A 16,862-nucleotide genomic window follows, 5' to 3' on the forward strand; every position below is an offset into this window, starting at 1 on the left:
TAGCAGAATAAATTTAGAGGTGGTAAGATTCTGCCCAGTATTTCAGTGGGGGAGACTAATAGAAGAAGAACCTTTAGCTTTTTTTTCCCCCCTTTTTCGATAAATAGCAAATTAAGTCCAATGTTTTGAAATATGAGATGGTTCATTTTGGTAGGATAAACAATAAGGCCACTTATTGGAAGTTACACAAAATGGTGCAATGTGGTAAAGTGATCTGAGAATGCAGAAACATAATGTGCTAACAGTAGCATCGTAAGTTGATAATGTGATTAAGTTTGTATTCTAGAAGATTAGGATAGAAAAGGGGAGAGGTGTTAAATCTGTATAGAATCTTGCTTAGAACACACTTGAATACACAGTCTAGTTTCCATAATACAGAAAGAATATTGAAGCACAAGAGAAGGCGCAGAGAATCTCAGAATTTTAACGGCACAGAAGGAGGCCATTCGGCCCATCGACACGATGGCACCGGCTCTCCAAATGAGCATTCTGACCTAGTGCCATTGCACTGCCTTTTCCCCGTACCCCTGCACAGTGCTGGTTGTAAGGCATGAGTGAGAGTACTGCTGGTACTGGGTGTAAAGAAGGCACCTGACTCCAGCTGTAAAATGTATTGACCAGGAGTGGCAATGGATAGGAGGGCACAGAGCAGTGTTGACTGTTAGGAAGGTTATTGAGTACACACAGCAATTCTATTTGTCACATTGTAGGCTACAAAATACACGAATTAAAACCCCATTTATTCATTCAACAATTAATTTACTTTATTTGCTTAATTTGACAGAAATACAATGCAGACTATGAATTAACAGCTAAAGAGGGAGCTGACACCCTAGCGTTCATTGCACTGATAGAAGAGAAGCTACGTCCTGCATTGGTAAATGATTCGAGCAGTATATTTTCTACTGGCGTTCTTCAGTTTGTCTCTCTGTAAAATTATGATTCTTGATGTTTAAAATGTCAACTTTATTTCTCCCATCTGATACCCTAGAATAAAACTGAGCTTCAGTTGTGGATCCCTCTCTGTCAAATCTTATGATGCATCTGCCATTTAACCCTTTTGTTAGGAGTTATTTTTTAACTCCTTTTTTCCACGGAGAGGATTTTGGGGGGGGGGGGTGGGGTGGTGGAAATGGTTACTTTTAATGCTGGAAAAATAAAATGCTTATATATTCACAAATTCATATTTATAAAATGGCACAAGACAAAGGATAATTAAAATGCTGAACAAAATTTGTTTCACCAGGGATTAACATTAGGCATTAAAATAAAAGCAAAAAACTGCGGATGCTGGAAATCCAAAACAAAAGCAAAAAGGCATTAGCTTGTCCAAGTTATCACCCTCTCACCCCTTTTGTGTTGGAAAACCCTTTGATCTCCAGTAAAGAAGAGAGACAGATGCCTAAAAAAAGGCATTTTAGCTTTTGCAGCAGAAGAGATGCTGAGACAGGAAGGACCTAGAAGAGACTTTAAAAAAAATCAGAATCCAGAGGAGTTAATCTGTCTAAATCAAACAAGATGACTCACTGAAGTGAGGCAATATAACATGTTACAAAAACAAATCTAACCTGTCCCCTTCTGAACTTGCTGCACTCTGTTCTCTCAGGTCCAGCCCTGACTTTGTTATCGAACCTGCCAACAAGGGTGGTGCTGTTGTTGTTTGGCGCACTGACCTCTACCTCGCAGAGGCTGAGCGCCAACTCTCAGACACTTCCTCCTACCTCCCCCTGGATCATGACACACACCCCCCCCCCCCGCCTGCTCCCGCCGAAGACCAATCCATTGTTTCCAGGACTGTCATTGACCTCATCTCCTCTGGAGATCTTCCCTCCACAGCTTCCAACCTCATAGTCTCCCAACCTCGGACAGACCGCTTCTACCTCCTTCCCAAAGTCCACAAACAGGACTGTACCGGTAGTCCTACATGTCAGCCTATTCCTGCCCCATGAAATTCATTTCTTCCTTTCTTGACTCCGTACTCCCTCCCCTTGTCCAGTCTCTTCCCACCAACATCTGTGATTCCTCTGATGCCCTACATCATATCAATAATTTCCAGTTCCCTGGCCCCAACCGCCTCCTCTTCACCATGGACATCCACTCCCTCTACACCTCCATCCCCCACCAGGATGGTCTGATGGCTCTCCGCTTCTTCCTTGAACATAGGCCCGAGCAATCCCCATCCACCACCTCTCTCCTCCGTCTGGCTGAACTTGTTCTCTCACTGAGATAAAAGCAAAAAACTGTGCATGCTGGAAATCCGAAACAAAAATAAAAATACCTGGAAAAACTCAGCAGGTCTGGCAGCATCTGCAGAGAGGAACACGGTTAACATTTCGAGTCCGTATGACTCTTCAACAGAACTAAGTAAAAATAGAAAAGAGGTGAAATATAAGCTGGTTTAAGGGGGGGTAGGACAGGTAGAGCTGGATAGAGGGCCAGTGATAGGTGGAGATAGCCAAAAGACGACATGGACAAAAGGACAAAGAGGTGTTGAAGGTGGTGATATTATCTAAGGAATGTGCTAGTTAAGGGTAGAAAGCAGGACAAGCAAGGTACAGATAGCCCAACTGGGGGTGGGGTGAAGGGAAGGGATCGAAATAGGCTAAACGGTAGAGATAAAACAATGGATGGAAATACATTTAAAAATAATGGAAATAGGTGGGAAAAGAAAAATCTATATGAATATAGATTTGTATATATCACTGGGTGACCGCTTTGCAGAACACCTTTGGTCTGTCCGCAAGCATGATCCAGACCTCCCTGTCGCTTGCCATTTCAACACTCCACCCTGCTCTCATGCCCACATGTCTGTCCTTGGCCTGCTGCAATGTTCCAGTGAAGTTCAACACAAACTGGAGGAACAGCACCTCATCTTCCGACTAGGCACTTTACAGCCTTCCGGACTGAATATTGAGTTCAACGAATTTAGATCATGAACTCTCTCTTCCAACCCCACCCCCTTTCCGATTCCACCCCTTTTTTTTCCAATAATTTATATAGATTTTTCTTTTCCCAACTATTTCCATTATTTTTAAATGTATTTCCATCCATTGTTTTATCTCTAACTTTTAGCCTATTTCAATCCCTTCCATTCACCCCACCCCATCCCCACTAGGGCTATCTGTACCTTGCTTGTCCTGCTTTCTACCCGTAATTAGCACATTCCTTAGATAATATCACCACCTTCAACACCTCTTTGTCCTTTTGTCTATGACATCTTTTGGTTATCTCCACCTATCACTGGCCCTTTATCCAGCTCTACCTGTCTCCCCCCCCCCCCCCCCCCCCCTTAAACCAGCTTATATTTCACCTCTTTTCTATTTTTACTTAGTTCTGTTGAAGAGTCATACGGACTTGAAACGTTAACTGTGTTCCTCTCCGCAGATGCTGCCAGACCTGCTGAGTTTTTCCAGGTATTTTTATTTTTGTTTTGTTCTCTCACTGAACAATTTCTCCTTGAACAATTTCTCCTTGAACTTGTTTCACTTCCTCCAAATAAAAGGTGTGGCTATGGGTACCCGCATGGGTCCCAGTTATGCTTGTCTCTTTATGGGGTATGTGGAACATTCCTTGTTCCAGTCCTACTCAGGAGCCCTCCCACAAATCTTTATCGGTACATCGATGACTGTTTTGGTGCCCCTTCATGCTCTCGTCTGGACTGAGAAAAATTTTATCAATTTTGCTTCCAATTTCCGCCCCTCCATCACTTTCACACGGTCCATCTCTGACACTTCCCCTCCCTTCCTTGACCTCTCTGTCTCAATTTCTGGTGATAGACTGTCCACCAATATTCATTACAAGCCTACCGACTCTCACAGCTACCTCGACTACAACTCCTCACACCCCGCTTCCTGTAAGGACTCCATCCCATTCTCTCAGTTCCTTTGCCTCCGTCACATCTGTTCCGATGATGCCACTTTCCAAAACAGTGCTTCTGACATGTCTTCCTTCTTCTTCAACCGAGGTTTCCCACCCATGGTGGTTGACAGGGCCCTCAACCGTATCTGACCCATCTCCCACGCCTCTGCCCTCACACCTTCCTCTCCCTCCCAGAACCATGATAGGGTCTCCCTTGTCCTCACTTTTCACCCCACCAGCCTCCGCATTCAAAGGATCATCCTCCTCCATTTCTGCCAACTCCAGCATGATGCCACCACCAAACACATCTTCCCTCCACCCCTCCATCAGCATTCCGTAGGGACCATTCCCTCCAGGACACCTTGGTCCACTCCTCCATCACTCCCAACACCTCAACCCCCTCCCATGGCACCTTCCCATGCAACCGCAGAAGGTGCAACACCTGGCCCTTTACTCCCCCCCCATTCCCCCAACCTTCCTCATCGTCCAAGGGCCCAAACACTCCTTTCAAGTGAAGCAGCATTTCACTTACACTTCCCTCAATTTAGTCTACTGCATTGGCTGCTCCCGATGCGGTCTCCTCTACATTGGAGAGACCAAATGCAGACTGAGTGACCACTTTGTGGAGCACCTTCGGTCTGTCTACAGGCATGACGCAGACCTTCCTGTCACTTGCCCTTTCAACACACCACCCTGCTCTCATGCCCATATGTCCATTCTTGGCCTGCTGCAATGTTCCAGTGAAGCTCAATGCAAACTAGAGGAACAGCACCTCATCTTCCGATTAGGCACTTTACAGCCTTCCAGACTTAACACTGAGTTCAACAACTTCAAACCATGAACTTTCTCCTCCATCCCCACCCCTTTTTTGATCAGCCTTTTTCCTGTATTCATCTTTATTATTTAATTTTTTTTTCCACTTATTTTGATTATTTTTATTTTTAAAATTTATTTCCATTTTTATTCCTTGTTTTATCCCCAGCTTTTAGCCTATTTTTGATCTTTTTTCCCACCACCATCCCCATCCCCCACCCAACCCCCACTAGGGCCATCTGTCACTTTCCAGAGTACTTACCCTAGTCCGGACATTATCACATTCTGCTTACCACTCTTAATGTCACCATTAGCACCTCCTTAAGCCAGTACCACCACTATTAACAACCCTTTGACCTTTAGTTTATAACATCTTTTGCAATCTCTCCTTTGCCTCCACCTATTGCTGGCCTTCTATCCAGCTTCACCTGTTCCACCCCGCCTTAAACAATATATATTTCACCACATTTCTACATCCCTTTAGCTCTGAAGAAGAGTCATACGGACTCGAAACGTTAACTCTGTCTTTCTCTCCACAGATGCTGTCAGACCTCCTGAGTTTTTCCAGCATTTTTTTGTTTTTGTTTCAGATTTCCAGCATCTGCAGTATCTTGCCTTTATCAATATAGTATGTTAATTATTTTTGTTATACCATGGCTGAGATTAAATGAGTGAATTTAAACAATATTATTGTGCTGTACAAAAACCCTGCAGTGGATCAAAGCAGCTTAGTGATTTGAACCAAAAATATCCTCATCTCCATTGACAATGTGGTCACATATCAGGGTAATTGAAGAAATAAATATGTAAAAGGCCCAGACATTCAGCTCGGGTCACATGCTGGGGTTGTGGGTTGGGGGTTGGTGATGGCCTACTCTTATGCATCAGATTATTATATTATGCATGCAAACATAGGGCATGTAGATATTAGGAATCAACATCTGTAAAAGTGAGACACTTAGAACATTTAAAGGAGTGACAAGCCACTGGGCATGAGAAGGTACCTATGTGATTCTGCATTAAATCTGGTGGACTTAAATAACAGTGACGTTTTTTATTTTCTGACCTCTTCACCAGTTAATTTATACAAGTATTACTCAAGTATTTTTAAATGACCATTGATTTTTAAAATGAAATGTTTTCTTCATGTACTGTGAATATGGCAAGATCAAATAGGTCAGTAATAATAATACTTCAGCCTGATCAAATTCTGGGATAACTTGATTTAGGCTTTAAAATATTCTTTGGAGAATTGGTTCACTGTGTAACCCAGGATTATCTAAGGGTTGCCACTTTAGCGTTCAAGTTTGACTTTAATGTTTTATACATGAATTTGCAGATAAATAGTGTTTTATGACATCTCTGTACAGCTGCACACTTTCTGGGTTGATATTGAGAATTACTGCAATCTGACCCGACCATGGTTTGCTTCAAGAATCCCCTTCCCATTGAACTTCTACTTACCAGGGCAGATGTCAAGATCTGCAATGAATCAGATTGTTCTGACCAAGGGAGAACCACCTTTCTACAATCTTAAGGAGGTCGAAGGACAGGTAAGGGAGCTTTCTAATCTCTGATCTTTAATAGGAGGTTTCTGACCATCGATTTTTAAAAGGGGAAAGGTATAAAACCATTTCATATAACAAGTTAAAGTTAGAAATGTCAATCCATTGAAATTTGATTTCTTATTGGAAGTCATTTATTTTACGTCTTCCCTTCCCCAAGCTTTTATCATAGAAATCTATTAGGAAAAATAAGGTACACTGTTGACAATAGTGTTGCCCGACGAACATGTACATCTACTTTATTATTAACTGAGTTTCAGTCTGTAAACCAATATGATTCTTTACCACAACTTAATCAATTTAAACAGTCCAAAGCATTATAAAATCAACTATACAGCCCAGGCCCTTGTTCAATCTCAGTGGGCCATGGAACAGCTTGCATCCTAATTAAGACACGATGTTGTGAGTATCTGATTTCGTGGGCTGGATTTTACAGGGATGGTGGACTAGTCGGCCCCTTCCCGATGGTAATTCAGCCGTCAGCCAACGCGCCCGAGACAAGCCTGCCTCACAGCCACAACAAGTGGCGGACGGGTTAACCAAGGCGATAGTGGGACTTCTGCCCCTCAGTGAGAGGAAGTCCCATCCTCGAAAGCTGCCAGCCGATCTGATCGGCTCCCAGCTCTAGCAGTCCTGGCAGTGCCAGAGCTCAGTGGTGGGCACTGCCGGGTCTTCAAACAGACCCAGGAAGAAGAGAAGATGGACGCCGGAGCCAGGGACAGGGAGGGATTAGGCAGCCGAGGGAAGGGGGTGGGGTGGGGTGGTGTGGGTGCTGGTTTTGGAGGCTAGGCCCGAGGGAACAAGGGTTGTGGGGCGGGTGGTGGTTGCCCGCAATGCACACAGGGCACTCTCAAAAGGACGTACCTCCCTTCCTTTCTGTCTTTTTGTTTTTTAGACAAGAACTGCAGTCAATAAAAAAAAATCTAATAATTCATACGATAAATGGACAATTCAAAAGTCACATGGCTAAGGAATGCATCTTGAAAGTAGGAAGATCTCATGTTTAATTCCCGGTGAATGCTGAATAAATTGGTGGTAAGGATACTGCAATTGGCATCAGTGCCTGGGATAGGTAGGGGAGAATAAACCAACACAATTAATCTTGATCGCTGCCCATGGACACCTGGGGGTAAAGTGTACTGGTGTGGAGAGGATTTGTTTGACCGTAATCCTCTTTGCATGTGAATAGTCAGAAGTGGGGATGTTTGCTGATGATTGCACGATGTTCAGCACCATTCGCGACTCCCCAGATACTGAAGCAGTCCATGTCCAAATGCAGCAAGACCTGGATAATATCCTATCTGCAGCTGACAACGTACAAATTATTTTGGCATCAAGAGACTGCTCTGTTTAATATCTCATTACTATCCCGTACCATTCTGATTTTCTGTTGATGAGTGTAACTGTATAACTGGCTCGATTATGATACACGTGGCATGTTTCAAACAGGTCTACAGAGATGCCAAGGAGTGTCTGAACCTTCTGTCCTACAGATTGGGAACATCAAATTTTTTCTTTGGGAAAACGTGAGTATTGATGGGGAAGATATAATGACATACAATTAAATCAGTGCCAGGGTTCCTCCTGATTCTGAATCAGCATAACCACCCCTCCAGGTAATTCAGCCTTTGATTAAGGGACCAAAACTGGCTCTGCTTTAAGAGAGAATGCTAGATTTTTAAAAAAAAAATTTAGTCATGCCTAATTGCCGAGGACATTAAAGACATTAAGACCCACAGGAGGCCAGGTAAGGACGGCAGATTTCCTTCCCTATAGGGCATTAGTTTTTACGACAATTGTTTTGCAGTCATCATCAGATTGAATTCAAATTTCACCATCTGCCATGGTGGGATTCGAACCCTGATCCCCAGAGCGTTACCCTGGGTCTTTGGAATACTAGTCCTGTGGCAATGCCACTATGCCAACACCTCCATCATAAGGTCAGAAGTGGGAATGTTCGCTGATGATTGCACAATGTTCAGCACCATTCATGACTCCTCAGATACTGAAGGAGTCCATGTCCAAATGCAGCACGACCAGGACAATATCCAGTCTTGGGCTGACAAGTGGCAAGTAACATTCGCGCTACACAAGTGGCAGGCAGTGACCATCTCCAACAAGAGAGAATGTAATGGCATTACCATCGCTGAATCCCCCACCATCAACATCCCGGGGTGGGGGGGGGTGGGGCGGTTACCATTGACCAGAAACTGAACTGGACTAGCCACATAAATACTGTGGCTACAAGAGCAGGTCAGAGGCTAGGAATCCTGCAGCGAGTAACTCGCCCCCTGACTCCCCAAAGCCTGCCCACCATCTACAAGGGACAAGTCAGGAGTGTGATGGAATATTCTCCACTTGCCTGGATGTGTGCAGCTCCTACAAGACTCGAGAAGCTTGTCACCACCCAGGACAAAGCAGCCCGCTTGATTGGCATCCCATCCACAAACATTCACTCCCTCCACCACTGACGCATAGTAGCAGCAGTGTGTACCACCTACAAAATGTACTGCAGGAACTCACCAAGGCTCCTTAGACAGCACCTTCCAAACCCACGACCACTACCATCTAGAAGGTTATGTGCAGCAGATGCACCACCTGCTGGTTCACCCACCAAGTCACTCACTCACCATCCTGACTTGGAAATATATCATCGTTCCTTCACTACCACTGGGTCAAAATCCTGGAACTCACCACACCCCCCCCCCCCCCCCCCCCCCCCCCACCCCCCCCCACCCCCCGCCCCCAACAGCACTGTGGGTGTACCTACAGCACATGGACTGCAGCGGTTCAAGAAGGCAGCTCACCAAAATCTTCTCAAGGGCAATTAGGGTTGGGCAGTAAATGCTGGTTTAGCCAGCGACATCCACATCCTGTAAATGATTTTTAAAAAGTTCTGTTCCCTAAAGTAGGGAATCGGGAGATGGTGTGAGAGGGAAGTTCACTATAGAGACCAAAAGACTTTTCCTTGCCATGGATTTTCTTATGTTCTTAGCAGGTAACCTCGCTGTCTTAGAAAAGTTTGTTGTGCAAAACCTCTTTAAGATTAAGAATGATGATAGTAAATTGTCCCTCATATTTATCCCCATTTGTAGTATGGTCATGGTGCATGGTAAGGATTCAAAAGGCTTTGAGATTGAAAAACATGTTTTGGATGGGGCAGCGGTAAAAGAATAATAGTTTACTTTGTAGTGTACATGCATAGGACAGCTTCCTGATATAGGAAACTGTTCGATAGTCTGTTAGTACTGAGATTCTGAAGTGAAATCTTAGTTTTTGAAATAAAGGGCAATTGGGGATGGGTAATAAATGTTGGCCTAACCAGTGACACCCACATCCCATAATCGAATAAAAAAAAACTAGTAATCCAGAGGCCCAGCCTAATGCTCTGGGGGGTGGGGGGTGTGGGGTGGGAGGTGGGAGCGGTGGGGGAGGTGGGGGGTGGGTGTTGGCGGGGGCACTGGTTCAGATCCTACCACGGCAGCTGGTAGAATTTAAATTCAATTAATAAACCTGGAATATAAAGCTGGTCTCAGTAATGGTGACCATGAAACCATCATCTAATGTTGTAAAAACCCATCTGGCTCACTAATGCAAGGAAACCTGTCATCCTTACTGGGTCTGGCCTACATGTGACTCCATACCATAAGAATGTGGCTGACTCTTGACTGCTCTCTGAAATGGTCCAGCAAGCCACTCAGTTCAAGGGCAAGCGGGGATGGGCAATAAATGTTGGCCCTACCGGCGACACCCACATCCCATGAAAGAATAAATAAAAAAAATACTGGAGAGAATGTGTGACGTGAACCTGGAAGCGCTAAACACTCCCTATGCAGGCGGTAGAAGGAGGGAGAGTCGGGGCCTGCGCTGTTTTGTGCATGTGCACGAAAGAGCGCAGAAATCTGTGCCTCAGGGAGTCTAATTTCATTGTGAAAAACTGAAAAGAAGATTTTTAAAAATTATTTGGACATGTCCCCTCATGTGACAGTGTCACATGAGCTGAGACGTGTCTATGAATTTTATTAAAAAATGTTATTAAAGTTATAAAACCTTCATGAAACCTCATCCCGCCTGTGGATGAGGTTCCATGAAAAATGCGAAGGCCGCCTGGGCTCTTCGCCTGCCGCCAACATTAAGGTTGGATGGGCAGCTCCGTTCATCAGTTCACTTGGTATTTAAATGGCCTTAACAGGCCTTTGACAGTTCAGTGGGTCCGCAGCCGACTCCGGTGTGCGCCCGTCGAACTGAAGATCGGAATAACACGCGGTGACGTCAGGACACACGCCTGACGCCCCTACTCGCCGACCTGAAGATTCAGGCCACTGTGTTTATAATATTTCAAAGGCAAGTCAACTGCAGAACAACTGTGCATTGTTCACAACTACTGTTCAAGGACTTCTTAAATTACATATGTATATGTTCCTAGAATGGTGCACTTCTGTAAACTAAAATAAAAACAGAAAATGCTGGCAATACTCAGCAGATCAGGCAGTATCTATGTAGAAAGAATCAGAATTAAGGTTTCAGGTCAGTGACCTTTTATCAGAACGAAGGCTTTGCTTTTGTAAAGTGATTATTTTTGTCAGTATTTTAGGTATGTTAAAAGAAAATTGGGATACTGTAATGGCAAAACTGTTAGACTTCTGTATTTTACTTCATGCAATTTTGAATTAACTAGAGTTGGCATGAAGGGTATCTTGCTCAATTTCCAAATGAAGGCTTGAAAATTAATCTGTATCTGGAGGATTTTCATAGGTGCCAATTACAGGAGAGGGGATAGCATAGTGGTATTGTCACTGGACTAGTAATCTAGAGACCCAGGGTAATGCTCCGGGGACCCGTGTTCGAATCCCACCACGGCAGTTGGTGGAATTTGAATTCAATTAAAAAATGGAATTAAAAGTCTAATAATGACCGTGAAACCATTGTCGATTGTTGTAAAAACCCATTCCTTTAGGGAAGGAAATCTGCCGCCCTTACCTGATCTGGTCTACATGTGACTCCTGATCCACAGGAATGGGGTTGACTCTTAAATGCCCTCTGAACAAGGGCAAATTAGAGGATAGGCAATAAATGCTGACCTGGCCAGTGATGCCCACATCCCATGAGCAAAATTTAAAAAAAACCAAGCCATTAACAGACCTTCCAAATAAGGTAATGTGTAGGCATTCCCTGCTCATCCTTGTTCTGTAAATTAGTACACGTCCTTGTGTCTTTAATCGGGAATGATTTCATGGATCTGACTTCAGATGTCTTTGGACAGCTTAAGTACTGGGACATTTTCTTTGGTTCTGTCAAATGATCTGATCCCTGTAGGTGAGCTGGAAATTTGAAGTCATCTGCATACAGCATTCGCAAGACTGCATATTTATTTCAAGAGTCCTGCGGTATGAAATATCTTTTAAAAGGGTCTTTTCTCTTCAAACGTGGCGCTGAATTAACACAAGAGAAAAATGTTGGGGGATGAAGTGCAATCTGCAGCAATTGGCAGCTATAATGGCCTAAGTATCACGGACCAAGCAGGCTGTTTAAAGTTTAAATTAAGGTAACAATGAACAGCTACTAAAAGCAAAAGATCCTGGAAAATGGGGACAGAGGTTTTTAGAAGTGGTTTTGCCTGACAGTAGAGGAAAGCCAGCAGTCATTATTGGAAAAGGACGTGGAGTGGGTAGGCACAAGGCTTAAGAAAAGGCGTGTCACTGTAAGTATGAGGACGATGAAAAGAAATGTAATTGCAAGGCAGGGGAGTAAGAAACAGCAGCACTGGAGTGCACGCAAATTGGTAGTGAGCAACCTGGTAACTGCTGCAAAATAATTACTACATTTAACACTATTGCACTTTTTTTGGAAGGGAATGATATAGATTAAGGACATTTGAATTATTAATGTGGTCAGTGAAGCACAGCTGAAAGACTGGTGATTTTTTAAATCTTAAAATGCAGTAAGCACTTTACTATTAAGGAGCAAGTCTGATGCATGCTGTGCATTATAATTAAACCACCAGCATTCTGCTGCTTGCAGCAATGTATAGACTTAAATTGAAAATGTTCCCACCTTTGACGAATCAATAACACAGGACACCAGAAATAACAGCAATAGCAGCTTTGTCAGAATTGGTGTTGTTTTATAACTTGCGTCTTTGTTGTTTTATATTTAGACCAACTAGTTTTGATGCCTTTGCATTTGGATTTCTTGCTCCTCTGTGTAAAGCAGAGCTGCCTAATGCCCACCTCCAGAAGCACTTACATCAGCTTCATAATCTCTGCCAATTCTGTGAAAACATCCTGACTCAGTATTTCATACAAAGCTCCACAGGTGAGTCATTGGACATAGTGGGTGGAATGCAGCCACAGCAACTTAATCAAGATCTCTGCAGCAATTTCTGTAAAAAGTACTGTGGCTTCCTGTTACGTGCAAAGTGTAAAATAGTCCAGAAATAATTTATATAAGGAATGGACGCAGTAGGAATTTGTTAGGGGGAAGGGGGGGATTTGGTAACTACTTGCTTTCATCATACATGTATTTGTATTCAAGTTACATATCCGTGGATTTCACTAGAAACGGTTACAGATGTTACTGTAAGCCAGTTTTTAATGGTATCATTTTTGACTTTGAATAAAGCATCAGTCATGGCAAAACTGGTGACAGATGGAGTTCAGTGTAGGAAAATGTGAGGTCATTTTCTTTAGACATAAGACACCGTAAATCAGAGAATTTTCTAAATGGTGAGAAGTTAGGAACATGAATGAGCAGAGAGCACGTTAGAGGCCCAAATGCAGAAATCACTAAAAGCTAGTGGACAGACACAAAAAATAATGAAAACAGCCAATGGAATATTGCCCTTCCTCTCAAGAGGGCTGGAATACAAAAGGAGCTCTGGTTAGACCATATTTGAAGTACTGCATTCAATTCTGGGTATTTCACCTCAGGAAGGGTACAGTGTAAATTAACCAAAATGATACCTGGGCTAAAAGGATTGAATTATTGATGACAGATTTCACAGATTAGACTTCTATTTCCTTGAATAAAGAAGATTAAGCAGTGATCTAGTTGAAGTTACAATGATTAATGGCTATGGTAGGGGAGATAGAGAGAAGTTATTTCTTCTAGGAGAGTCCAAACCAATGGAGCATTACCTTAAAATGGGACCATTCAGGTGATATCAGAAATTACTTCTTCACACGCAAAGTAGTACAAATCTCTCTCTCTCTCCTCCAGAAAGCTTCCAAGCTGCACCAACTAAAAATGTCAGGACAATAGTGAACCTGATCAGCGATGAGTTTTTTTAATGATCATTAGACTTTTAATTCCAGATTTTATTGAATTCATTTTCCACTATCTGCCATGATGGGATTCAAACCCAGGTCTCCAGAGTAATACCTTGGGTCTCTGGATCACCAGCCCAGTGACAATGCCACTACGCCACAGTCTCCCCTGCAGCTGTTCAAGTTGTCTTCTTGGGTACTGTGCTCCTTTACCTTTGCTTATGCACTTTGTATTGTACACAGACTAGTATCCTCAGTCCATTTTGTTGCGAGGCTGTGCCCATACTGTATATAAAGGAAATGGTCTTCAGAGAATCATAGAATAATGCAGCACTGAAGGGGGCCATTCAGCCCATCATGTCACTGCCAGCTCTTTGAAAGAGCTATCCCATCAGTTCTTTTCCTGTAACCTGCATAGTTTTTCCCTTTAGGTATTAATTCAATTCCCTTTTGGAAGTTATTATTGAATCTGCTCCCACCATCCCTGCAGATCACTGCATAACCTTGTTTTCCTCCTCATGTTGTCTCTGGTTCTTTTGCAAATTCCCTTTTAAATCTGTGCCCTCCAGTTACCAAATCAGTTGGCCAGTGGAAACAGTTTCTCTTTATTTATTCTAGAACAACCCTTCATAATTTTGAACACCCATTATGTTCCCCCCAGTTTCTCTGTTCTCTCCATGTAACTGAAGTCATTTATCCCTGATACCATTCTAGTGCCTTCTCTGAGGCTTTGACATCTTAAAGTTTAGTGCCCAGAATTGGCCTTGAATTTTCCAGCTAAGGCCAAACCCATTGATTCATAATGGTTTAGCAAACTTTCTTGCATTAGTGCTCAATGTCTCTTTAAAAAGCCAAGAATCTCTTATTTGAACTTGCCCTGCCACCTTCAGAGGCACGAATACATACACCCCTCCCCTGGTCTCCCTGTTTCTGCGTCCCTTTAAGCTGATCATTTAGATTATATTGTCTCTCCTTGTACTTCCTCAAAAATTGAACCACCTTACACTTCTCTGCGTTAAATTTCACCTGCCATTGCCTGCTCATTTCACCAGTCTGTCTATTTTACCTCGTAAAATCTGTTATAATCTGTTAACTATATTTGAGTTTTGTGTCATCGGCAAACATTGAAATTTTGCCATGTATACCCAAGTCCAGGTTAATAACATATATCAAAAAAAGCTGTGGTCCCAAAACTGACCACTGGGTAACACCATTATACGATACCTTCCAATCTGAAAAACAACAGTTCATGATTACACTCTTGTTTCTATTCCTTGGCCAATTTTGTGTCAGCCCAGCCACTGTCCCTTTTAATCCTATAGGTTTCAATTTAGGTGACGTCTGTTTTGTAGTAGTACTTTATCAAACGCCTATTGAAAGCTGATATGCACAATATCAACTGCACTACACTCATCAACCCTCTCTGTTTCTTCATCAAAGAACCCAATCAAGTTAAACATTTTTACCTTTAGTTTATTAGCCTTTTACCTTATTTGCCTTTATTTTTCAGAAGTTTTGGTTGACTTTTTCCTAGATTATTGTGCCTCGATGTTTTGCCACCACAGATGTGTAAACTGACTGACCTGCAGTTGCCAGGTCTATCCCTTTTCCCCTTTTCCTTATGAACAGGGTTGTAGCATTTGCAGTCCTCCAGACCCCTGGTGCCACTCCCATCTCCAAGGAGGATTGAAAGATTATGGCCTGAGCCTCCACTGTTTCCACCCTTGCTTCTCTCAGCAGTTTTGTTTTATTCAAATTGTCAAGAGTTCTTTTATTTAATTCTATAATCCCTTTCAAGACAAGAGTTTTAACGATGCAGTGCAAGTTTGTATTTGAATTTTCATTTTAATTCAGTGTTAATGAGATGACTTACCAAAGAAGAGCTCCATAATTCTAAAACCTTGTCTTCTCTCTCCTTTCCTCTTAGAATGTATATTTGTACAGGGATAGAAATCGGGCCATGGACTTCATACCTATGTGTAATCTTGAGGATTCTTTCTGTTGACTCCCAAAGTGCATTGATGGTGTTGCAGAATCTGAAATGCATAGAAAGAGCTTTTGGGATAGATCAGACATTTATGTATATAGTTTGCTTTTGAATGCACTTAATTCAAGAGGGACTTCAGTTATGTGGCTAGATTGGAGAAGCTTGGACAGGAGAAGATTGAGAGGAGACTAGATAGAGGTAAGATCACGAGGAGCCTAGACAGAGTAGATATTGAGAAACTGTTCCCATTGTGGAAGCATTGACAACCAGAGGACAGCAATTTAAGGTGAATGGGAAAAGAACCAACAGTGGCATGAGGAATAACTTTGCTTTCTGCAGATGGTTGTTAGGACCTGGAATGCACAGCCTGAGTGTGGTGGAAGCAGATTCAATTGTGGCTTTCAAAAGGGAATTGGATAAGAATCTGAAGAAAGAAAACAGCAAGGCTACAGGAAAAAGACAGGGGACTGGGACTAGCTAAGTTATGTTGCTATTGTAAGAGCCAGCATGAACATGATGGGCCAAATAGCCTCCTTCTGTGCTCTAAATATTTTATCATTATATCAAAAATGTAGCCTGCACTCATGGACTTGCAAACATTGTTGCTCTATATGTGCCCAATCTTTGGGATTGTAGTAGTTCATTGCATACATACTCCTTTGTCTCACTGTTGCTGAAATACTCTTCTTCCTGCTATTTTGTCCTGTTTTTTCTCTCCTGCTGGCCTCTTAGAAGATATGGTGGATGCAAAACTACAGAAGCTGACGCAGCTTGTAAACAAGGAATCCAACCTGATTGAGAAGGTTGATTCTTTTAATTGCTTTTTCTATTGAACCAGTCTGTTCTATAAAGTGCCTTGAATAATAATTCATCGTATTCTACTTAGCATATTTAGCGCATATTAGATTAAGTTTTTCCTATGAGTCTATTGCATAGTGCATTACAATTGAATTTTAATGTACTACCTGGTGGCATGCTGAGTCATAGAGGCAAAGGAGGCTCCAGGTTAATTGTGTCGTTTGTGCTGAATTAAAAGTACGAGCACCACGATTGTCCTGTGTTCATGTACTAGAGAAGGGAACATTCATCAAAAGTTCCAGTTTCCGATGACTATCTAGTAACCCTTGCCTGCAAGTGTGGTGAGGGCAGAACCCAACTTGGCTGTGACTCCCCAGCAGTTGAATATCCTGCTAACTCATTCACTATCTAAACTCTCACGCGGTGCTGGTTTAGAAAGCAAAACTGCCAGCAGGCATTACACGTTCATGGGAAGAGGGAAGGAAAATGGAAAAGGAAATTCCAACACATATTTCAATTACTTGCAAAGCGGATCCTTTCTCACGCTCTGCCTCTCTTTCTGGAAAGAGTCGCTAA

General features: G+C 42.8%; 1 protein-coding gene across 2 annotated transcripts in view; it reads left to right on the forward strand.

The window, feature by feature from the left end:
- Positions 1–16,862, forward strand: part of mtx3 (metaxin 3) — a 42,987-nt gene that overhangs the window by 16,126 nt on the left and 9,999 nt on the right. Inside the window, exons 4-8 of one of the 2 annotated variants that reach the window (XM_078563345.1) lie at positions 785–877; positions 6,042–6,224; positions 7,686–7,762; positions 12,394–12,551; positions 16,221–16,291. In XM_078563345.1, coding sequence (XP_078419471.1) covers positions 785–877; positions 6,042–6,224; positions 7,686–7,762; positions 12,394–12,551; positions 16,221–16,291 — 582 coding nt within the window. The remainder of the gene's footprint in view (positions 1–784; positions 878–6,041; positions 6,225–7,685; positions 7,763–12,393; positions 12,552–16,220; positions 16,292–16,862) is intronic. The other variant, XM_078563351.1, reaches the window with a different exon arrangement.

The sequence above is a fragment of the Cetorhinus maximus genome, chromosome 2 (assembly GCF_964194155.1).
Source record: "Cetorhinus maximus chromosome 2, sCetMax3.hap1.1, whole genome shotgun sequence".
Lineage (NCBI taxonomy): Eukaryota > Metazoa > Chordata > Chondrichthyes > Lamniformes > Cetorhinidae > Cetorhinus > Cetorhinus maximus.